Source organism: Triturus cristatus, chromosome 3_2 (genome assembly GCF_964204655.1).
Source record: "Triturus cristatus chromosome 3_2, aTriCri1.1, whole genome shotgun sequence".
In the NCBI taxonomy this organism is placed as follows: domain Eukaryota; kingdom Metazoa; phylum Chordata; class Amphibia; order Caudata; family Salamandridae; genus Triturus; species Triturus cristatus.
The window spans coordinates 926,032,551-926,057,277 of NC_140584.1; the positions used below are offsets into that span (position 1 = coordinate 926,032,551).

At 50.2% G+C, this 24,727-nt stretch overlaps 1 protein-coding gene across 2 annotated transcripts in view; it reads left to right on the forward strand.

The window, feature by feature from the left end:
- Positions 1 to 24,727, forward strand: part of CLTC (clathrin heavy chain) — an 853,725-nt gene that overhangs the window by 401,208 nt on the left and 427,790 nt on the right. For both annotated transcript variants that reach the window (XM_085649401.1, XM_085649400.1), the window contains exon 13: positions 1,245 to 1,425. In XM_085649401.1, the coding sequence (XP_085505527.1) occupies positions 1,245 to 1,425 (181 nt within the window). The remainder of the gene's footprint in view (positions 1 to 1,244; positions 1,426 to 24,727) is intronic.

Genomic DNA, 24,727 nt, shown 5'->3' on the forward strand with positions numbered 1-24,727 from the left:
CTTCATTGTATTAAAAGAATCAAGACAATGGATCTGGTGACCAACACCTGGCAATTTCTGAAACAATAATATTTTGACATGCCAAAAATAGTGAACCATGTAGAGGTCTCTTCGATCTCTGTAGAGATATCAGTACCTGGTAAGATCGCCAAATTTCAGCTTCCCTGCCCTATCAAGTTCTTGAAAAGGCCCTTGATTAAGTCCTAAATTTGTGCTGATTTGCATACATTATAGGAATGCAGACTGGGGAAAAAACAAGTAAAGTGAGCTGGGTTGGGGGTGCAGTCTTTCCAAAATAAATATTTCTCGTTAAGTTTTAGTGTATGTACACCACTTGCCTGGCAGACGGAAATGATCAGGTAGGGCACAACAGAGAGCATAATTATTAATTATTAGGCAAGAAGAGTTCCGATGTCTGCGTAAGATTCCTATTTCTATGGAATGGCACCAAATGCTAGAAACATTCAAAGCCCTCAATTCACTTACCCCTCCGGCATCTCCGGATGGGCATGCGCCACCTACATCTCCCATATCCCCTTCAGTTAACCTGACCGGACCTGAGTAACACCATGCTACTTCATATCTTTTATTGCCTAGGAGCTGAGGGGGGGGGGGGGGGGGAGGAGGGTAATTGGCAATACCATAGAGGTTCATGATGATTATTTTTGCTTTCTTTATGCCAGTTGTATTGTATACCCGTCTGATATGATGTGCTGTTTATAAAAACTCAATAAAAATTATGTTTAAAAAAAAAAAGTTCTATTGGATGTTCCTTCCCAAAAATCTTCTGTGACCACTTTAAAGCTCCTTCTGCTTAAAGTGGTGAAAAGAAAACCTGCAGTGTAGGAAACCTCAAACAATTGAAAAAGGTGTAGTTACAATATGAAATGGAAAAAGCTTAAGAATATGTTTAAATTCCTAAAACCAAGATATATAGTTGTGGTAGAGACACACTAAGTGTAAGTAAGGATTTTGGGGGGAAAAAATATGTAAAAGCTAACCTTTTCACCACAAAAAATGCCTTTCGAGGAGATATCAACCCACTTTTGAGTTTGAATAAGTGGCGGGCTCTGGTTTGGTCCTAACAAATGAAATCTAGTAGGTGCAGATGTGCTGTGGTTCCTACCTTGATGACTTGCCATGCGTAGTTAAAGAGTATGCAAGATTAATTCTGTTTTGTGACTATAATTATTGCACATGCTTTATAAAATATGCTTACTAATAGTAATGTCCTTTTTTTTCAGTGGTTAGTGAATTATTTTGGTTCCCTCTCTGTTGAAGACTCCCTGGAGTGTTTGCGAGCTATGCTTTCTGCTAATATTCGCCAGAACCTTCAAATCTGCGTCCAGGTGGCTTCGAAATACCATGAGCAGCTCTCCACTCAGTCACTGATAGAGCTGTTCGAGTCTTTCAAGAGTTTTGAAGGTAAAGGTTTTTTGTTTGTGTAATCTGGTGTATGCTATGCCTTTGGTGTTGTGTGGGATGTCACTCGCCACTAGAGGAAGTAGTTCCTCCTGAATTTGGAGTTCCCAATATTCCTAACACTGCAGTGAACATTTTGGAGTGGTGGGCCACAACTACCTGTGTCTCCAGTTCTTCAGTTAACATTAGTGATCACCTTATCTTTAGGCAGAGTGCTTCTTCTGCTCAGATACATATTTTGGGAATTATACGCCTACCAACCCCCAGAGTTGAGCTGTTTCTCAACCTAGAAAGCTAAAGATGAGTTGGCATGTTTCTCAATTATTGCAGCTTCATTAATATTCAAAAACATTACTATGCTCCGACCAGTCAAACTGGATCCTGAAATACAGGAATGTTGAGTTTGAGGCATATGAGCTGTAGATCATATGCTTTAGCATAGATCGTCATCTGGTGTTGGATCTGGATGTTTGCACTTTGTTTTTCACGTTATTGTCTTTCGATCGTGTTTCTCATTCGATGCGTATCGTGTACACTATAAAAACCTTTGATTTGGAACTTCAAGGCGGGCTGTCGGGCCCACCCGTGCTGACTACGCCAGCAGTCGATGGAACGGACTCCGTTCAAGCTATGTCCCGGGTGTCGTGCTAAGTTTCCACGCACCGACTTGCACGAGGTCTGCAACCTGTGCTTATCCCCGGAACGCAGAGAAAAATCCTGCAAAGCGTGTCGCTCACTCAGATCGAAGAAAATCATCTGTGATCGTCTGGCTCGACACCGCAAGATGGCAGCGGCTCTATACCGGACATCTTCGGCGAAGAACACCACCACCTACCTGCCGCAGAAAAGAACTGGTCTCCGTGTCCGAAGCCAACTCAGACATGGAGGAAGACCTAAACATCACCCCAGGTCAACGTACTGTGAGAACAGATCCCCATGTACCCACTCAACCAAAACATAAGGCTCCGGTCGACACCAAGAAAAAGTTTCAGATGCCCTGCCCTCCAGCCTGGCTATGAAACACATACAAAAGCCTTCCGGCTTGGGCTCGAGCCAGCCCCAGTCCGGTGCCGAACCAACACCTTTGGCACCGAAACATGAGATAACAGCACTAACCCTTCTCCCTCTTGTATACCTCCATCTCCTCCTCCTATTCCCAACATTACACCATCAAATTCACCACCTCCAAAGTCACCTGACTCACAGAATGACGATGATGGGGTCGGGAATGGCGATCATCATATCCCTCAAGCTCCAGACATACCACATGACACTGATCCCTGGGATGACTATGATAAGGATCCAGATCAACCTAATGACCCTGACCTGTATCCCTCCAGTCCTTTCCCACCTGATGACAACATTGACTTTACACAACTTATCAACAAGGCTGCCCAATATCACAGGGTGGAACTGCATACAGACCCTCTAGAAGAGGATTTTCTTGTAGAAACACTCACACACTCCGAGGTCTACTAACACTTTAGACATGCTGGAGGGCATGTTAAAACATACCGACGAGGTATTCAAAGACCAAGTTAGAGCCAGGATACTGACTCCTAGGGTGGATAAGAAATACAAGCCAGCTCCTACAGACCCTGTATACATAAAAGATCAGTTACCATTAGACTCTCTTGTTGTGTTTAACGCCCACAAGAGAGCTAACTCGCAAACTACAGGCGACTCCACTCCTCCTGATAAGGAGTCTACACTTATTGATGCCTCTGGCAAGAGAGTAGCTTCACAAGCCGCCAATTATTGGCGTATTGCCAATGCTCAGGCTCTGTTGGCACGCTACGCCAGGGCACACTGTTGAGCTGGAAAAACTCATGCAACATTTGCCAGAGGAGTATAAAACTAAAGCGAATGACCTCATTCAGCAAGGGAAGCTCATCACCAACACCTCCATAAAATGCACACTAGATGCAGCGGACACAGCCTCTCATGATATTAACACTGGCATACTGTTGCAGAGACACGCTTGGCTTCTTATCTCTGGATTTAAGCAGGAGGTACAATCCTTCATACTTAATCAGCCCTTTGATAAAGAGCATTTTTTCGGGCCATCAGTATATACTTCATTAGAAAAAATTAAAAAAAGACAAACTGCAAAATCAATGGGAGCCCTACAATTACCTTCTAGCAGGGGTTCCTTTTGTCGCTCGTTTTACAGGGGTGGCTCATACACTGTCGTTGGTGGATGTCCACAAGCATTTTTAAATTTGATCCATCAGACTGCAGTACTTCTAACAGTTGCCTCATTTTCCTTTCTTGAATGCCATAGAATGGCCACTGTCAATGGACTCACAGCTCTACCCTGTCAAAGTATTTCAAAACCTTGGTATCGTCATGGATGAAAAGCTTACACCAGAACCGCAAGCGGTAGCAAGAACTAACGCCTGCATTTACCATCTTAAAATCCTGCTGCACATTTTACATTTTGGAGAGTACCGTATTCAAGTGCTTAACACCTTCATTCAATACAGGATAGCGTAGCGCAACAGTGTCTACCTGGAAACTTGGGAGAAACTTTGCAACAGTCTTCAGGTAATTCAAAATTCAGCTGCTGGGCATGAAGTAGGAGTTTTTTTACCTACTGCATTTGCTTCTAGTTCGGAAACGTACTTAGTGTAAAGCTTTAACAATCTTCCATAAAGCATACTACTCCTCTGTTCCCTGGCATCAAAATGTTGCTGCCAAGTCCCACTTTGACTCATTTAGATAGTTAAATCAATCACTATACATATTCTGCTATCTCTGAAAGCATATTACAAAGATAACTTTTTTGGTTACCTTCACAAAGCCCTAGAATACTCTTCTGCTCTATCTTGAAACCCAACCTTCCCTATCCATCTATAGGAAATAGCGGAAACCTCACTTTTCAATCAATAATATAATTACTTTCTTATCACAACCTAGCTTCATGCCATTTAGCACCAGGAAGCTTTACAATCTGTGTGCTTAATAAGTCCCTGTTAACATAACAAAGACCACAGGAAAGTAGCGGAAAACTGTGACTATGTCAAGTATATTCCAAAAGTACATTTTCCACAGACATTTGATGTGTGCTGGCTTACAGGTATTGACCCAAAGGGGCTCCTTGTATCCAGAGAAACTTTTCTACCCCAAATATTATTCAGGGCTATTGAGCCAGCAAAATCTGGGTAGGTGAATCATGCATAGATCACAGCACCATTTCTTACTTAGAATGGGTGGCAGATGTCAAAGTATTGCAACACACTATTTTAACAGTCTCATGTGCTCCTCCTCATCCGGTTCTCTCCTATTCATCTGATTTCTGCCCCGCCTCCAGTTCGCCTGTGGTGCACTCACTGGCATTCGAGAACAACAACTACGCCAACTCCGCCGCCCTGATCGACAACCTCGCCAACCTCGGACTCAAACAGCTTGTGACAACACCCACCCACACCGCTGGTCACACACTGGACCCCATCTTCACCGCAAGCCCCCACGTCTCCTTCGACCACACCACCGAACCCCACTGGACAGATCACAGATGCGTCCACTTCACCTTCAGGAAACCCACCGCACCCAACAGATGCCACGCCGCCGCTGGGGCAAGGTCACGAGGACCAACTGACCACTATGCTCGCCCTGGGACCTCCCCGCCGATCCCACCGACCCTGACACCGCCGCCACCAACCTCAGACAATGGATCGACTGCGCCAACACCCTCGCCCCACTCAAGACCTCCACCACTAACCACTCCAGCAAGAAGGCCGCTTGGTTCACCGAAGACCTCCGGACCTCCAAGCGCAACTGCCGGAAACTGGAGAAGAGCTGGCTCCGCAACCGAACACCAGACAGCCACACAGCCCCCAAGAACGCCATCCGCAGACGCCACCAACTCATCAGGACCGCCAAGAAGACCGCCTTCAAGGACCGCCTAGACAGCAACGCACACAACAGCAAAGAGCTCTTCAACATCGTGAAAGAACTCTCCAACCCCAGCTCCAACACCAACGACATTCCACCATCACAAGACCTGTGCGACTCCCTGGCCACCTTCTTTCACCGCAAGATCGCCGACATCCACGACAGCTTCAACACCGCCACCCCCGCACCCGTAGTCGAGACCACCACCGTTGAGACCACCACCCGCACCAGCCGGCTGACCCCCTGGTCCAACGTCAGACGAAGACACCATCAAGACCATGAACTCCATCCATTCCGGATCCCCATCTGACCCATGCCCTCACCACGTCTTCAACAAAGCCTGCACAGCCATCGCACCCCACCTCTGGAAAACTATCAACCTCTCCCTTGAGACAGCAACCTTCCCGGAGAGCTGGAAGCACGCCAAGATCAACGCCCTACTGAAGAAACCCAAGGCGGACCCCAAGGACCTCAAGAACTTCCGTCCCATCTCCCTGCTCTACTTCCCGGCGAAAGTTACTGAGAAGATCGTCAAAAGACAGCTGACCCGCTACCTCGAAGACAACGACATCCTGGACCCATCCCAGACCGGCTTCCGCAGCAACCACAGCACCGAGACTGCCTTCATCGCCGCCACCGACGACATCCGGATCCTCACGGACAAAGGAGAAACATCCGCCCTCATCCTCCTGGACCTATCAGCAGCCTTCGACACGGTCTGCCACCGCACCCTAACAGCACGCCTCCATGACGCCGGGATCCAAGAGAAGGCCCTGGCATTGGGTACATCTTTCCTCTCTGGCAGAACCCAGAGCGTCCGCCTCCCACCCTTCCACTCCAAGACCACCGATATCATCTGCGGCGTTCCTCAGGGATCTTCCCTCAGCCCTACGCTGTTCAATATCTACATGGCACCACTCGCCCACGTCGCACGACAACACTGCCTCAACATCTCCTACGCTGACGACATCCAGCTGATCATATCCCTCACCGAAGACCCCCACACCGCCAAAGCCAACTTACACAGAGGAATGAAGGCTGTCGCAAAATGGATGAAGCACAGCAGGCTGAAGCTGAACTCTGACAAGACGGAGGTCCTTATCCTCGGCCGCACCCCCTCAGCCTGGGACGACTCCTGGTGGCCTACATCGCTAGGAACAGCCCCAGAACCCAGCGACCACGCACGCAACCTGGGGGTCATCCTCGACTCCGCCCTCTCCATGGCCCAGCAAGTCAATGCCGTCTCCGCGTCCTGCTTCAACACCCTCCGAATGCTCCACAGGATCTTCAAATGGATCCCCTCCGACGCAAGAAAAACGGTCACCCAGGCCCTCGTCACCAGCAGACTGGACTACGGGAACGCCCTCTACGCAGGAACAACAACCAAGCTCATGAGACTGCTGCAACGCATCCAGAACGCCTCAGCACGACTGATCCTTGACGTCCCCCCGACGCAGTCACATCACACCCCACCTGAGAGGCCTGCACTGGCTCCCCATCAACAAGAGGATCACCTTCAAACGCCTCATCCACGCACACAAAGCCCTACACAACGCCGGACCAGCATACCTCAGCGACCGACTCCGCTTCTACACCCGCAGCCTCCGCTCTGTCAACCTCGCCCTCGCCACAGTCCCACGCATCCGGAAAACCACAGCCGGCGGCAGATCCTTCTCCCATCTCGCCACCAAGACCTGGAACACTCTCCCCACTAACCTACGACGGACCCAGGACCTGCTTGCCTTCAGAAGACTTCTCAAGACCTGGCTCTTCGATCAGTAGCAGCCCCCCCTCCCCTCCAGCGCCTTGAGACCCTCACGGGTATGTAGCGCGCTTTACAAATGTTATGATTGATTAATTGATTGAGCCAGCCAAAGCTGTCGGCCTGTGGCCATATCTGTCCCAGCTGCCAAGTTGGCTGCTGTTTGGTGGTGGCAGTCTGCCCCACTTGAGGAGGGCTTACTGGAAGAACGGTCACGGCAGTGGCCATAGTCTGCAGTAGCCTGCCCCTTCATGCCTTTCTCACTGCAAGGTCGCAGGTTTTCAAAGGGCAGGCGGGAGGTGATATCAAGTGGTATCGCTGTGTTGCAGGCTTTCTGACTCTGGTAGGATCTGGAATTGGTGTTTCTATGGTGACACAGCAGAAGGACAACTGAGGAGTTGTGGGGTGCAGGGGGTCAAGGTAGTTCTTAGTGCACACAACACGGAGTATAGCCCCGTCCCACAGAGGTGGCACAGCTAGGCTAGGGTGTGGCTTGTAGCGCTGGTGCATGCTCCCCTATTACCTATCTCCTCACACCCCCGTTTCAAAAGATCGCTTCAAGATTTCTCTGCCAGTGACTCCATGTGCAACTTGCAGAGGCTAGACTGTTGTACAGATCGCTGAAACATTATTGTTGCTCTGCCATATTTAGTAAGTAGCTACTACACTAAAATGGTCCCTTGCAGTTAAGGACTGTCAAACAATAAAAGCACTTATTAGGGATGAAAAAGAAAGCTGGCGCAAAACTGGTGCCAAGAGCTTCTGGACCTTGCTTTGGCATTGCTGTCATTGAACAAGAGATGTTGATTAACCTATAGTCTCTGGCTGCTGAGATTAATTCTCCAGATCTCTTTGGTCTTCCAAACCTTGATCGATGTAAAATGGCAGCTGTCCAGGAAGTGGGCATCAAAAGATATTTTAAACATAAGGTAGAGAAGACTCCCACAGGATTCAGCCTACCCCCTGTTGCCTTGATAGACTTCGATCTTAGTCATGATTTAACACAAAATGTAGGTTTGCTAATGCCACTACTGCCAAAATTAGTTAAATGCACTTTCAAGAAGTTAGACCTTGTTGCTTACTGGAAACTATTATCGGTCACCACAGAAGATACAGCACTAACTGGTGATGTCGGCAGCGCTATTTCCTCGCTAATCTGACATTTTCACCCTAGGAGGCTAAGCCAAGTGCACCTCAAGTGGTGTTAGCCCCTAGAAGGAAGCTGGGTTTCTGTTGCAGTAACCTCCCCACTTTTTGCCAGACTACTGATGCACATTGACTTAATGTGCCCTGGCTCCCTGCCAATCAGGTTCCCATGTGTTCTTTCCCAAAACTGTACCTTGTACCCCAAATTGGCACCTCTCTGGCCACATGTAGGTGTCTTGTAAATGGGACCAAGGGCCCTGTGACCAGGGAAGGCTTCTAAGGGCTGCAGCACATATTGTGCCACCCTTAGAGGTCCTGTACCTTAGCACACACATACTGCCGTTGCAGGCTGCATTTTTTTGGTGCAGAGAAAAGTGAAGAGTCGACATGGCACACATACCTGTGTGCCATCCCTGCAACCCACTGCCTTTGGTCTAGGTAAGACACTCCTCTAGCTGGGTGCACTATATCACTGGTGAGGTTACAGTTGCATGAGCACTGTATTCTTACATTGTCCATTCTTAGACATTGTAAGTGCAGTAAAGCCATAAAAGAGTATATGGTGTGGGAGTTTGTCATTACAAACTCTACAGCACCATAATGGCTTTTACTGAATTTTGGGAAGTTTAGTATCAAACCTCTTAGTATAATAAACCCACACTGATGCCAGTGTGGGATTTATTATACAATGCACTCGAAGGGCATCTTAGAGATGCCCCCTGAAAAACGACCAGCCTCATGTGGGGTTCCCTGACTAGTAAACACCAGCCTGCCACCACAAGACATGTTTCTGGAGCCCTGGGGTGTGAGCCTTCGCTCCCTGAGCCCAGAAACAAAACCTTTCCTTTGGTGGTGGTATTCACACCTCCCCCAGGAAAGGAAGAGCCATCTGTGACAGGGGAGCTTCAAAGGCCTTGCTACCTTTTTAACATGACCCCCAGCCTCTCCTGCTATTAGGAGCAGGCCCCCTTTCTGTCTTACCTTCTTTTCAGAGGGAAGACCGGCGGGAACAATTAGCACAGCCCAGAAGGTTTACCCACTCTCCCAATCCTACCCCTCAAGTCAGGGAGACGAGGTGAAGCCCACTCTTCAGTGCCTGCCATCTTGTAGATGGCAGGCATTCTCCAATCAGTATTCGGGATTGTGTCCACTCCCCCACATGGGGTGAGCACACAAAGGATGTAGTCGCCCCAAGGTATTGGCTACTGATCTTGAGACCACTAAACTCCCCTTAAATACAATATTTAGGGGGCAGCCCTGAACCAAGAAGGGAGATTCCCACAACCTACGAAGTACGAAAGAAGACGCCCAGCAGAGGAGGCTGCAGAGAAGAACTGACTTGGCCCCAGCAACCTCCAGAACCCCTAGGAGGACTAACTGCCTCCAACAAAGACCAGATCTCCTGTGAACAGCAGCACTGTTCAAAAGAAACTCCCAAGGCAGACTTTGAGCCTGTGAAGGACAAAGAAAACAGACTCCTGGAACCACCACTTCACCTGTCTCCTACGGCCTGAGTTCGAGTGGCCCACCGGTCCCAGCAACATCCCCCAGTGCTCCTGAGTCCGAGTCCACCGTGGCTTCACCCCTCCAGGGCTCCCTGACGTAATCTGCAAACTCTGCGCGGAGACTCCTCCCCCCCCCCCCCCTTCCCCCCTCTCCCCAAACTTGCTGCGAGTGGCCCAGTAAAGTGAAATCCGACCTCAAAAGGCATCCAGCTGCCCTGGAGAAGTGCGCCTACATCCCCGAGCCCTCCAACTTACCTGCTCAGCTGTGGGTTCCTCCCGGAAGTCTTCCTGGACCAAGCCTACAGCCAAAATCCCAAACTGGCAACTCCCATTGAAACAGGGCACCCGACGCCAAAACAGCACCCTGCACCCAGCCGCCGCTGTGGTTAACCTTTTTGTGCTGAACTGGATCCCCTTTTGCCCCTAGTCTAACACCAGGAGCTTTGCTCCCACAACCCTGTGGCCTGCTTGTGAGCAGCCACCAACTGGAGGCTCCCTATCCCCCATTGCATAACATTAGGCCTCATCACTCTGAACCCGGACGCACTAGTGCCGCTGAGGGTGCTTTGAGAGTGCATCCTTGACCCTGGGGGAACCCTGGTTCTGAACCCCAAAAACCCAGCTCCCACAACCAAGTACTTAGCTGTAAACCGATAACTTAATTTCCTCCCATAGGATTGCATTGACTGCTATTCTTTAAAAATTCTTCTAAGTGTGGAGTTGGTTTGTATGAAACCTTGAAAAACTGCAAATACATGAAAACTGAATTACTTACCTTCGCTCTAGGAAATGTCCCAGTGTGATATCTAGGCATATCACACTGAATAGAAAAAGTACCTTAAAAAGTAATCTCAAAAGGAATTTACAAAGTAATCTCAAAAGTAACTGTAAAATCATTTTAACTGTTGACTTACCTGTAAACAAGCCAACTGCATCCAATTGCATTTCAATTGTATTATAACTGCAATATAACTGCAAAGTATAATTTCACTTACCTACACCAGGCAATAACTAATATTTTTATACAAATAAATTGGTCTGAGTTCAGTCTTTGAGAGTGTGACATCATTTCTTGCCTGAGTGTGTACAATACATGTTAAACACTGCCCTATGATAAAGCTTTGCTGCTCGACCACACCACCACAGATAGAGAGTATGGTATTATCTAATTTTACCTCTGCCTATCTTTGGGGTTCCAGTGAACTTTGTGCACCCTATACCTCACTTTGGTATAGTATATACAGAGATCGCTCCCTACTGTGAGAAAGTGCCATCTTTCTTGCATGGTATGCCCCCACTTTTTGCTGAATTGCTGAATGTACTTTGACTGAGTGTGCCCTGGACTCCTGCCAATCAGGTGCCCAGGGCCTATGTTCCTTCCCTAAAAACCTCAAACCCAAATTGGCAAACCCTGGCCACATGTCGGCCTCTGGTAAATGGTACCCTAGGTACCCAGGGCCTTGTGACCAGGGAAGGCCTCTAAGGGCTGTAGCACTCCTTGTGCCACCCTTAGAGGCCCTGTGCCCTTACACACACACACACTGCCTTTGCAGGCTGAGTGTTTGGGTGCAAGACAAAAACAAAATCGACATGACACACATCCCTGTGTGCCATGCCCATCACCTACACTGCCCTGGCATACATCAGCCACCCCTCTAGCTGGGTGCCTTATGCCAATGGTGTGGGCACAGGAGCAGGAGCCCTGTGCCCCTACAGTGCCCAGGTCCATTCCTGAGTACTGTGTGCAGTGCGGCCATTTAAGAGTATATGGTGCTGAGAGCTCGTCAAACACGAGCTTCACAGCACCATAATGGCAACACTAAAGACTGAGAAGTTTGGTATCAAACTTCTCAGCACATTAAACGCACACTGATGCCAGTGTGGGATTTAATGTACCAAGCACCCCGGAGGGCATCTTAGAGGTGCCCCCTTAAACCTAACCTACAATCCACGTCTGCTCTGAGGCTGCCTAGGCTGCCACACAGCAGACATGTTGCTGGACCCCTGGGTAGGAGAGCCCCTGCTCTCCTGGGCCTGCAACAATACACATCCTGGGCGAGGTGCTAGATCTCCTCCCCGAGGATGGGCAGGGGGAAGCTTCAAAGGCATGCCGCCTCTGTGAGCTTCCCCAGGCCACTGCATCCCCCCACTCTGGTGGGAAGCTTTGGCCGGAAACCCCAAATAAGGACAGGGGATGTGCCAGCCTGCCAACCCCACCCCTCAGGTAGGGGAGGCGAGGTGAAGCACATCTCCGGGCTCTCGCCATCTTGAAGATGGGGAGCCCTACCCTATCAGGACTAGGCTACTGCCCCCCTCCCACAGGAGAGAGGCAGGATAGGGGGTGTTCCCACCCCAGGACAGGGACCCATTGGTCCCTGCCCTTCACCTACCTGTAACGCCCCTAAATCTAGTATTTAGGGGCACCCTGAACCTTCCTTCCCCAGATTCCAGATTCAAAACTACAAAGAAGAGCAAGAAGAAAGAAGACCTGCCCTGCAGCTGCTAAAAAAAGGAAGACACCAACTGCTTTGGCCCCAGCCCTACCGGCCTGTCGACCCTCGAACCTGCTCCTGCTCCAACCCGGCATCTCTTGTGGCCAGCAACCTCACAAACCCCGGAGGACCTGGCTACCTTTTGGCTCTAAGCCTCTGGGACTCCCATGAGTAGAGGCTCTACTCAAAACCTACCTCTAATCCCTGGCAGCAGCCCGGAATCGCGAACTCAGCACACTCTGCACCAGCCAAGACTGGCCAGTGCCGGAGTGAACAAAGACCACGAGGACGACCCCACGGCGACTGTGACCCCGAGTCCGGCACCCAAGGACCTCCCTCGACACTCCTGAAGAAGCCTGCAGCCTCAGAACAAGCTGCCCCCCCTACCGCGATCAACTGAAGGTAAGATTTCCCGACACCCCTGCACGCAGTGCCCCGCGGCCCCCTGTGCCCAATCCCGGGGTACCTACCTATCCTCCAACTACCCAACTTATCTCTCGAAGTGGTGGTGGCACCTGAAGAATCCTCGTCCCCGAGCTTGCAGTCTTTTTCTAAACAGGAGATTTTCCATTGAAATCAATTGAGCGCCCGAAGGCTCAAAAGCACCCTGCACCCAGCCGCCCGAGTGGCCCTGGCAGTGAAAACTCTACACCTACCTACTTCCCCACTTGCCCTGAGTAAGTGACCAGGAGTCCAGCTCCCACAGCCGCGTGGCTTGCCAGTCAGCAGCCACCAACCAAGGTCCCCCTATCCCTCATAGGATAACATTGGGTCTAACTCTCTCTGCACCCGGCCGCCCTAGAGTCGCTGAGGGTGAACCAACTGTACCTAGCTGACCCTGGGGGACCCCTGAGTCTATGCCCAGAACCTCAACTCTGCCAGTCGAGTACTTACCCTTAAACCGATAACTCTATTTTCCTCATAGGGTAACATTGACTGGCTTTTTCCTGAAATTTCTTCAAAGTGTGGACTTTTCAAATCTTAAAATATTCACCAAAAATCAGCCGAGTAACGAAAACGAAATTACTCACCTGCTCTTAGGTGAGCTCCCAGTGCTGGATCTTGGTGCCCAGCACTAACTCTGAAAAATACTTACAGCTGTAATTACCCGTAACTCAATTTTCTTACATAGGAAATCATTGACTGTTTTTCTGTGGAATTTCTTCTGTCAATTTCTGCAATCTTTAAATATTCTTCAAAAATCTGTTAATATCTGAGAACGTAATTACTTACCTGTTTTGGATAAAGGTCCCAGTACTGAGTTTAGGCACCCAGTACTGGATTACAAGAGTAACGAGAACCTACTGTACCTGCAACTTGAATTTTCTTCCATAAGGAATCATTGACTGTTTTCTTTGAAATGTTTTCTAAGTCTCAACTTTTAAAATGGCTAAATATGGTTTAAAAATCATTACAGTAATTAAGTCGACTTTCATCACTTGATTCTGAGTACTGACCCAGGACTGAATCTAGGATCCAGTCGTGGAATTCCAAAAGTAATCTAAAAAGTAATCTGTTGCAAATAACTTGAATTTTCCATTGAGCTCAATGCATTGTTGTGTTTAAAATAGAGTTGCCTATTGCAACCACTTGTAACTGTTTACAAAAGTCAATTGCATATTGCAAAAGTATTTATATGAAACATCTCATTCTGAGAAAGTATATTTTAAATCCAAGTGTTGGTTCTAAAATAAAACAAGCCTATATTTTATATATATATATATATAAACCATTGGCCTAGAGTTCAGTTATTGAGTGTGAGACCATTTGCTGACTGAGTGTGTACAACAAATGCTTTACACTGTCCTCTGATACTGCCTTACTGCTCGACCAAGCTACCACTTTAGAGAGTAAGGTTATATCTAACTTTATCCTCTGTCAAACCCTGGGGGACTGTGGACTCTGTACACCCTGTACCTATTCAGGAACAGTATATACAGAGCCACTTTCTCACACCTACACCCCTCAAACGGGCTTGAGGAACATGATACAAGAGCCCCGAGAGTTCCACTATCTCCCATAGTCCAGATAGTTAAAGGCTGTATGCCAGCCGCGATTAAGGATTACTGCATGCCATTATGGGGAAAAAGTGACTAAAGGCATGGTTGTAGGGCTTGAGGCTCAATTCAGGTGCTTCCGCTACTTCTTTGACTGACTCCATATCAAATGTATCGATGTGCTGAGAATTTTGAAACTAGTCCATACAAAATTGTCTCTGAAGATGACCCTGCTACACAAGTACCTCCACTGTCCAAGCATCATGTGGAGGCAATTACTTGGTGGAGATCTGTGGAACAAGCCATTTCTTATATTGGGCAAGTGGCCATGCTGCACAATTAGCAGTAATATTGATTACATTCACCATTTTAGAGAGTGAATTACTAAACTGGGGTATTATTTTAAAGGTTCAAGCTTGAACAACCTACAGACAAAAATAGATGCTTCCTATATCGCGGAGGAAGATGTTACCAACACAACAGACGTCTCCATCAAAAAGTGAATAGGTTACCTTGGGCGCACACACGAACCTCAGGAGACCCGGGAAATAAGTACCTCACCTAGGAACATTGATGACGCCATGCTGTACGGTTTCCACTAGAAAAGGTAGGACTGCTCATTAGGACAACAGGTCGTCAGCATGCGGGGACTGAGACATCTACACCATCATAGACTGTTTGCCCTGTTCCTAACTAGCTCACAGTGCCATACCAGATTCAATAACCTTCCTGGGGTGGCAGTTGATTTTGGCAGCCTCGAACATGACGCTCTGATCTCCAAGAGAATCATGGAAACGGATCTTACCCCTTTCGTGGTCTACTCATCCAGGTCCTTCGTAAACATAAGAGATACGAAGTAAGTTTTCAATACCTTTAATAAAAAATCGTAATATTGCATGGCAGTTTGATATATATAACATTGTATATATGTGTATATATATATATAAATCTACCTATCACTACACCTAATCTGAGAGCGTAGCTGGTGTACCGTCTGCCTTCTCTTGGGTTAGCCTGAGACGCCATATCTGGATGACTTGGTCTGGAGTAGGGTTGGTAATCCCTAACATCAGGATGGAATGTCAGCATTAGCAGAGCTGCATGTCAAACACTTGTACAGGGACAGTGCACTGTTTATATAATAAAACCACTGTTGGAGGTACAGCTCTGATGCGTCTAGATGGTAGAAGCTGTCTCAGAGCTGACAACGCAAGCACTTGGATATCTTGTTCTAATCTTAGCCTTAAATGAAGGGAACAGATTGTTGCAGGAAATGCTTTCTAAAAACAAGCACATGCACAGCATCTTCTCCGAATAATATTGTGTAAACCAAATTTGTAACAATTAACAGGACTAAAACAATGTCAGTCTAAAATATAAGAAAATTGAAACTAAAATGGAGGACTAAAGTGAGCCAGAGAATGCAAATTGCAATCCTTCAAAATTTGACAGATTCATTGAAAGATATTGATAACCAATTTGACAACTTGAATCATTTAATTATGCAAATCCAAAGATCTGTGCAGGGCATGGAGACCAGCTGCTTTTGATCTCATCTTTCGTAAAAATTAGCAGACCTTCCAACAATCATGTCCTATTTTAGTCACATATTTTAAAAGTGGATTTCACAATCTAAAAGTAGATTGTCATTCACTCAGGACTCTGCAGCAGGAGCGGGCAGCTGAAGCGAGTCAACCAAGAAAGCACGATACCCCAATTCAGATTAATAATTTGTAAGCTTTACATCCATAAAACAGAAGAATTAGAAACATATAAGGCACTAACACTGGAAAACAAGTGCAAGCCATGCATTAATAAATCAGAAGAAACAGTGGTGTCAAAGGAAGAATCCATTGTAGCTAATCAAACTAGGAAAGGAGATATAGTACTATGACATCACAGAGCAGTGGAACAAGGAACTTGGGTATCTGCAGGCGCCCCCAAGATCTTACCTCTTTTATCAACGAAAAATAAATGATTGTAAAAACAAAATCAGTAAAAAGCCACTGCAGATAGTAGTTTCAGGACAAATTGTTTGCCCAGTTTTTAGTAAAAAAAGGATCGACCTGTGGTGTGCCCACTAACTCTAATTTGTCTACAAGTATCAATATTATTGCCAGACCAGGCAAGGACATTGCCTCAAATACGATTCAGCCTAGGTTTACCACAAAGAGCTGAGGATCACGAGGCCAGATTGTCTAATCTGACAATAAGATTTCAGAGCAGACAGTGGCTGAGAAGCAGAGATTCCAAAAGACAAACTAAAAGGAAAAACAATTCTCTTCCAGGGGATACTCGTCAATAGTCATAAGCACTGAATAGTCCCACCCACGTGCGGGAACCCCGGAGCATATAATATAGAACAAAAAACTTTTAAGTACGTAGTACCTTCAAACATACATATATAAATATGAAGCCTAAACCATCCAATAGGCAAAAATGCCAACATTGCATTGGGTTTTTCATTTACAATAAAAACCTATCTATTTAGCACAGCGGCGGTTTCTTGCAGTGTGCTGAGGGGCTACGCCCTTCCAATTAAATGTTACTTCAATGACAATTGCTAAAAGCAATGACCATGCTTTTAAGCTATCCTTAAGCCGCAGCATTCACTGCCTTAGCCTGACGAGTCCGTTCTACAAACCAGACAGGCCGTTTTAATTTAGACACATGTACCAGTTAGTGCGCATGTGTCTATTGGCAAGAGTGCAGCAGTAAACATTATAAAAATAGTTTTTATTCGTCAACGAACACAAAAATTGCAGGCCCCTGAAATCCCAGAGGTACCTGCCGAAGCATTGCAACCATGATATCATTGACATTTTATATTAGTAGAATACTTGAAGATGCACTTCATTTGAAAAACAGACCCCTGACGCCCCCTCCCCCCCCCCGACCGGACCCCAAACCCCCCGACCGCACCATAACATAACCAACAAGCGACATCCTGTATGAGCATAAGCTAGACAGTTCCGACCCCGGGCCCAGAGTAAGCCCTCTCGCCCCAGGGGAACTAAAGGGCCCGCTCCTCCAGGACCGGCTCCAGGGGGATGCCCCTGTAGTCTGCCCAACGCTTCCATATCTTAAAATGTTTACGGGGACATCCCCTGGCTGCGAATATGGGGAGCTCCAAGCCCATGCTAATGTCCAGACCCCTCTTCCACACGTTCAGAGAGGAAGCCGCCGGAGCCTTCCATGCCCGGGCGATATCCCTCTTGGTCAGTGTACGGCCCAACAGTAGCAGGTGTCTCTTATATATGTTTCCGCCAATATCGTCCATGACGTGCAGAAGTGTCAACTTAGGGTCTGCGGGAAGATCCCACCCCAGCACCTCGGATAGGCAGGACCATACCCCTCTCCAAAAACGAGATAATGACACACAGAGCCATACCGTGTGATAGAAGGAGCCCTCCTCCCGCCCACATCGGAGACACTCCGGAGATACGATCAGACCAGCCCGCCACAGCCTCCTACGGGTAAAATAAGCCCTGTGCAAGTATTTAAACTGAATGAGGCGTAGTCGAACAGCTATGTCTGCCCCCCGGGGCGAGGCCAGTGCCTCCATCCAGTCCGTCTCGTCGAGGGGGCCAACATCACCCTCCCATTTGCCCTTTAGATGCTGGAGCGAGGGGGAGCGGTGAATGACAAGCGTTCTGTATATCTTGGAGATTTTCCACTCTTGGAGGTCCCCCATGAAGAGCTTTGCTTCCACTGGGTTAAACTCGGCTATGGAGTCCAAGCCCGCTCGGCTGTGGGAGAGTGCATGGCGGAATTGGAGGTATCTATAGAACTGTGTCCGGGGCATGCTGAATTCTTGTTGTAGATCCTGAAAGGACTTCAAGGCGCATTCCCGTACCACATCGCCTATGGTGGAGATGCCTATCTGATCCCACCCCTCAAACCCGGACAGGGCCGCCATCTGTGGTAGTCGCCCATTGTGCCACAGAAGGGTTTCCCGCGTGAGTACGTTCCACCACCCAATTCGTGTCAGCGCCTGGCGCCAAATCTGAAAAACTACCTGCGTCGCCGGTGGCAAGCGTGCCCGATGCGGGGCGGAGTATAGCAGGGTGTGTAGTGTGTGTGGGACCATGAGTCGCCGCTCTACTGCGTAGGCCGGATCCCCCCTATCCCCATACCACCACTCATTCAGAACTAGCAGGTGGGAGGCCTGATGGTAGGAAAGCATATCTGATGTGGCCAGCCCTCCTTCATAGGTTGAGAGGAAACGCGTCCGCAGGGCCACCCAAACCACCCCACCCTCCCACAGAAACTGACCCAGGGTCGAGTTCACCCGACGGAACCAGCCCGGTGGAATCGTATACGGATGATTCTGTAGCTGGTACAGAAGACTGGGAAGGGCCACCATCTTAATCGCAGACCGGCCGAATATGGTGAGCGGCATGCAGGCCCACAATTTGATGTCTTGGCAAACACGATCCCACACGGGCACCACATTACGCTCCCAAGAAACCGCCGGGGTAGTTGATAAGAACACCCCTAAATACTGGAGTCCCCCCGCCGCCATCCGCACCGGAGAGGCCCACCCCTGCAAATGAGTCAGACCCCCCTAATACCCACAGGGTAGACTTCCGGGGGTTCATGAAGAGACCAGGCGTCTCACCAAAGATCTGCATAATGCGGAGTAGCCGGGGCCCCGTGCGGTGAAGGTCTGTCAGAAAAAATAGGATGTCGTCCACATAGAGAGCTATGCGATTGAACAGTCCATTCTCCCACTCAAAGCCGGAGATTTGCGTGTCTATCCGCACCCAGGCTGCCAAGGGTGCCATTGCCAGGGCAAACAGATATGGGGACAGGGGGCACCCCTGGCGTGTTCCACGTTGTACGGGGAAAGTCATTGAGATCCCCCCCGCTACCCTGACCGAGGCCGTAAGCTCCGTGTAGAGAAGCCGCACGTAGGATATGAACCGCGGACCAAAGTTCAAGCGTTGCAGCAGCAAGAACAGATATCGCCAGCTGAGGGAGTCGAACGCCGGATCCATGTCTGCCAACAACAGGGCTGCTGGAACCCCCAACCGCTGCACCTCCGCGATCGCCATATGGGCCCGCCGAATGTTATGCCGCGTAGCGCGGGATGGCATAAAACCCGCCTGATCCGGGTGGACCAACGAGGTGATGTATGACAAGAGGCGGTTGGACAGGGCTTTAGCCAGGATTTTTGCCTCCACGTTGAGGAGGGAAATCGGACGATACGAGGCGTGTTCCTCCGGGGGTCTGCCTGGCTTGTGGAACACCACAATTTCGGCATGCCTCCAGTCCCGAGGTAACCATCCACAATCTCGAGCCTCCTCCACCACCGCCGTGTAATGTGGACCTAATTGGAGGAAATACTTTTTGAAAAACTCACTCGGGAACCCAGTTGGGCCCGGTTGAGGTCACCCAGCGCCTCCCCAAATTCCTCCACCGTAAACGGGAGATCCAATTTAGTCCTTGCCGCCTCTGATAAAGCTGTGATAGGGTGATCACGCAGGAACCGCTCTACTTCCGTTTCCGTGAGGCATTCACGGGGACTATATAGCCCTGCATAGTATGTAGTGAAGCTATTGGCCAGCGCGCCTGGATCCGCAAGAGGTGTGCCCTCCGGGTCTACGATCCCTGGGAGATCCTGGGTATAATACACCCCCCTGACACAGCCTGTGTAGCTTGCACCTGATTTATCCCCCCATTGGTATACTTGACTCCTGGTGGCTAGCCAAGCCTGGCGTGCCTCGTCGAGCAAGAGAGATCCGTACGTCTGCTGTGCGTAGAGTAGCTGCCGGCGAGACACCTCACCCCCATCCTCCTGGCCCTTACGCTCCAATTCCGCGACCTCGGCCTCCGCTTGAACCAGCCCCTCTCGGCGCTTACGGCGGGCCGCTGCGCAGTATGAAATATCCGCCCCGCGTAATGTCTGCTTCAGCGCCTCCCACAGCATGTACGCCCCGGACACAGATCCCACATTCAGTGTCAAGTATTGACCTAATGCCGTAGTCATATGTACCCTATAGTCATTTTGTTGCAGGTGCCACACCGAGAGCCGCCAACGAAACGGCCGCCCCGCGCCCCCCCATCCGTAGGACCGCAGACACTGGGGAATGGTCCGAAATCACTCGCGGAAGAATCTCTGCTGCCTCCAAACGGGACTCCGCGGCCCCTGAGAGGAAAATGTAGTCTAGGCGGGAGAAGGAGCCATGTACTGCCGACAGGTACGTGTATTCGTGGGCAGTGCTTTGGCAGCGCCGCCAGGCATCCACCCATGCCAGGCCACCGACCAGCGCATTGTGTTTCGTTGGCCCACCCTCCCGTCGCCCCCGGCCCCCTGACTGTCGGTCTCTAGAGAGATCCATCACATCGTTCCAGTCCCCCCCCCCCTATAATCCCCAGAACCTCTGGGATGTCCGCCCAGTGCGCCATGAGTTGTTAAGCAAACACTACCAAAAACTACCTGTTCCGCCCCTATCTGCCCCAGAGCAAAGATATATCTCCCATGTGTGTCTGCCCAAGTCCGATGATGCGTAAATGGGACCCATTTGTGTACCAATATGCCTACACCCCTGGAACCCTGAACAAACCCCGAATGAAACACTTGTGTGTATCCATAGCGCTGGAGGCATAGCACTTTCGTCCCCAACAAGTGCATCTCCTGTAGGAGCAGTACATCCGCAGCTGCCCTCTTCGCGTACTGCAGGATAGCACCCCTCTTGATTTTATCCAGGGAGCCCCGGACATTCCAGCTCAACACTTTTATTGTGGCTAATCGCCCACTAGACCCCCGAGAATCTGCCACCATGGGAGGTATAACAATGGTATAATAGCAACGAAGAGACTCCGGCGTCTGTCTCTGCCCATGCCCAGCTCTGTACAAAGGTGCGGTCAACACCTAACCTAAGACCCCGACTACCCAACACAACCCCAACCCTGCCTCCCCCACCCCATATCTCACAAACACTGAAGTACCTGTCGCGGTGAGAGACATCCTAAGGCCCCAACCGTGAACCTCAGGAGTTCCCAACCAATGGATCCCCAACTTGCCTCCCACAACTAAACCACAGAATCCCCACCCGCAACCTGCTACGATGGTATCTGCCCTTCACGCCATTCTCCGGGGCCAAGGCAACCCCGTGTACAAAGGAAGATGAAGCAGCCGACGGCTAGCCCATGAGGCAAAGACCAATAGAACCTGAGCCCAGGGAGCTCCCGGGCCCTCAGGACCCAGATGGCGGATGACCAGTCTCCGGGCCAGCCCCACGCCGGGCCCCCACGGACTTCTTGCGACGGCGGGATCTGGAACACCATTGTCTCTTTGAATTGTTTCCCGCCGCCTCATTCTGAGATGAGTCTGATTCCCTACCAGGGGGTGTATGGGGACGCAGCTTTACTGTCTCATCAATACATACATAAATACTTCCTCCGGCGAATCAAAGAACAATGTACGGGACTCATAGACAACCCTCAGGCGAGCTGGATAGAGAAGAGTGTAGGAGAGATGAAGCTCTCGCAGCCGAGCCTTGGCCGCTAGGAAAGACTGGCGCTGCTGTTGGACCATGCACGTGTAATCTGGGAAGACGAGGATGCGGGAGTTTTCAAAGTGAAGAGGCTCCTTCTCTCTGGCTTGGCGGAGGATGACATCCCTGTCATAGTTCAGGATTTTAGCGATGACTGGCCGCGGACGGGCCCCCACCGGCGGCTTCTGGATAAGTGCTTGGTGCGCCCGCTCCACCACGAAGCAGCGGGACAGCGATTCAGGCGGGAGCCAGCCCTCCAGCCATTGGGAAAGAAAGCGCTCCATGTTGCTCCCCTCGCAGCCTTCCGAAAAACCCCAAAAGCGCAAGCTGTTTCCGCCGGCCCGCCCTTCTGCATCCTCGACCCTGCCCGCTAGGCCCTGCTGGGTCGACTCCAAGGCCGCAACCTGCTTCCTCAGCGTCGCCACCTCGTCCTCCACTCCCGACACCCTGGTTTCAGTCTCTGATGCGGGCAACCGCATTGCGCAGATCCTGGCGCAGCAGCATCACATCCGAACCAACTGCCCCAATCTTGGCATCCAACATGTCTCGAGACTACGTTATAGCTGCTAGGAGGGCAGCATTATCCGGCGTCGCCGCCGAGGAGCCACCCGCGGTCGTCCCCACCAGGCCCGGGCCCGTGAATTTATCAATCGGCCCCTGTTTCGCCGCGCCTCTGCCATGTTTGTCCTTGGTCATTGTTGCAGACCCCACTCCAAGGCAACAGCCGCGCAAAACCAGGCGGGCCCGAAGATAGGTCCCCTCCGCCACCTACGATGCCGCCTCCAGGATGTTGCCCCTGAGAAGAGTCCTATGCGCCCATTGTCAGGTGAGAACCGTGGGGATCAGGGTCCTGGCCTCCCCGCCCCAGGCACCCAGCCGCCGCCGCCTGATCCGCGTGCCACTGGCCTGTTCCGGACTAGGCCCAATCACCGCCAGAAGGATCCAGGCGCTACCTCTCAGATGATGCCCCGGGGAGGGCGCGACGTCCGCACCAACCCAGCCGGTCCAGGATGCTGCAGCGCGCCCTGACCGGGCCGGATGTCTGTCCGTCCATCCGAGCCGCCCCCAACAGGTCTCCTCACCCCCTGCGACCCAAATCGGCCGCCGAACCCCTGAATCTCTGGTGCAACGGGGGGGGGGGGAGGGGGAGAGCGCGGCGCACAGGGAGCCGGGGAGCAACGCTGATATGGGGCCCACTGCCCGGCCCGGACACTCACCGCCACGCGTGCTCCTCCAGGCCAGGGCGCCCCAGGAAGCCTCCACAGGTCCCCTCCAGGCTGGGCTGATTCGTCTGCCCCAGGGCGCTGCTCCGCCGCCAGCCACCTACGCCGCCGTCCGGCCACTGCTAGGTTAAATGTGGGTCCCCACCGCAGCTCCACTCATACAGGCCAGGCCCCGCCTCTCCTCGCACGGGAGGCCGTGGCTCACAGCGCCGCACTAGGCTGGAAAAAGCTGCTCGGTCGTCTGGCGGCTCGCGGGGGACTCCAGACCTCCAAAGTCGCTCGGGCTGCCGCCGCTGCCAGTCGCACCTCACAGCCATCAAGCAGGGCACCTCAGGTCCGGGTAAAAGGATAGATGTGCAGGATACATGTAACGGGCGGGCGGGAGCCGGCTCAAAGCTCGTCCACCATCTTGGCTCACCGCAGCAGTAAACATTAAGCAGTGCGGGCTGACATGATGCCAGCCCGATTCTACAATAATTAGGGTCCTCTGGACTCCCCCACAAATGACACTTAAAAGCGTCACATTCTGAAGATGCACTGGGCGTGTACAGCATCAGCCCTGTACTCCCGGGGCTGCTTGTCTATCATCCGCTGCCTTTCAGCACTCCTCCCTATCCCATGTCATCACAGCGTGCCGACATGGAAAGGGAGGGGTTGCAGCATTACTAACCGGTGTGCCTGTCATGTGCTGTAAACAGTTACACAGTGCATGCTTCTCATGTATTCTGTTTAGAGTATACCAGCAGATAGTGCCTTTAGAGGTGATTTTGCGGGCTGCATCTGAGCCTCCTTCAAAGCGCTGCCATGGACTGTTGGTGTGCAGCGCCTTCTGCTACTGCGACACCGTGCCCGGATTTAAAGATGATTGAGGGTGAGTGGTGTTATCTCTACTACTTTCTGTAGTAACGAGCTCACTTTGTCTCATCCTCTTTCTTTTATGCACGGTACTTGGCCTGTTGCTCTCACCTTTTCCCGCTGTTTTCTCTCCCGGCCTGGGGCTTTTAAACATGAATATGGGCAGTATTCGAAGTAAAGCGCCATGAGGAGCAAATTATCGAATAAGATCAAAAAGGACGAGTCAAATCAATCCGAATTGTAGTGGCAGGTGAGGCAAAAACAACTTTCACGATGAAAGACAAAGATTAGCGCGAAATATTGAACACCCTCCCCTCCTCCTGCAACTTTTTTGCATCACCACTTTCAAATGTCACCAGCCGCCACTGATTTAGCATTTCTGTAACATAGAACATTCTCTCCTTTGCTGTTTAACATAGCCCTTGTTTTCAAAGAAAAAGGCAAATGGCAGGCATTTCGCCCATAGGCTGCATAGAGAAACCACAACAGAATAAAACTGGTGCCATGCCTTTAAGACCTTCATGCTCCCATAATGCCCCACAGGTCAGTTCTTTTTTCCGGCTCCTTTTGTGAGGAAGCTGGAGCATTGTCCGTTTCTTGCTTTGTCAAAATTTGTTTTATAGAACTTTCTTCTTGATTTCATTCTAAATGTTTTACTGCTGACTATCTTTTTAGCTTGTTTTCTAACTATTTGGTGAAAGAAATGTTGTCAAATGCCAGCATTATTGAATAAATGTCATTCCCGTGGAAAGAAGATGGCTAACTCTGTTCTACAATTGGTCTGTAATGTGTTTGTACCATCTTTGCACAATCCATATGAGTGTTACTACTCTCAGCACTTTTCCAAGAGGACTCTACGTGACGGGGAGGATCAAGCTGCATGCCTTGCAGGAGAGCGGAAAGGTGAGATCCCCAAGGGGTCTTTA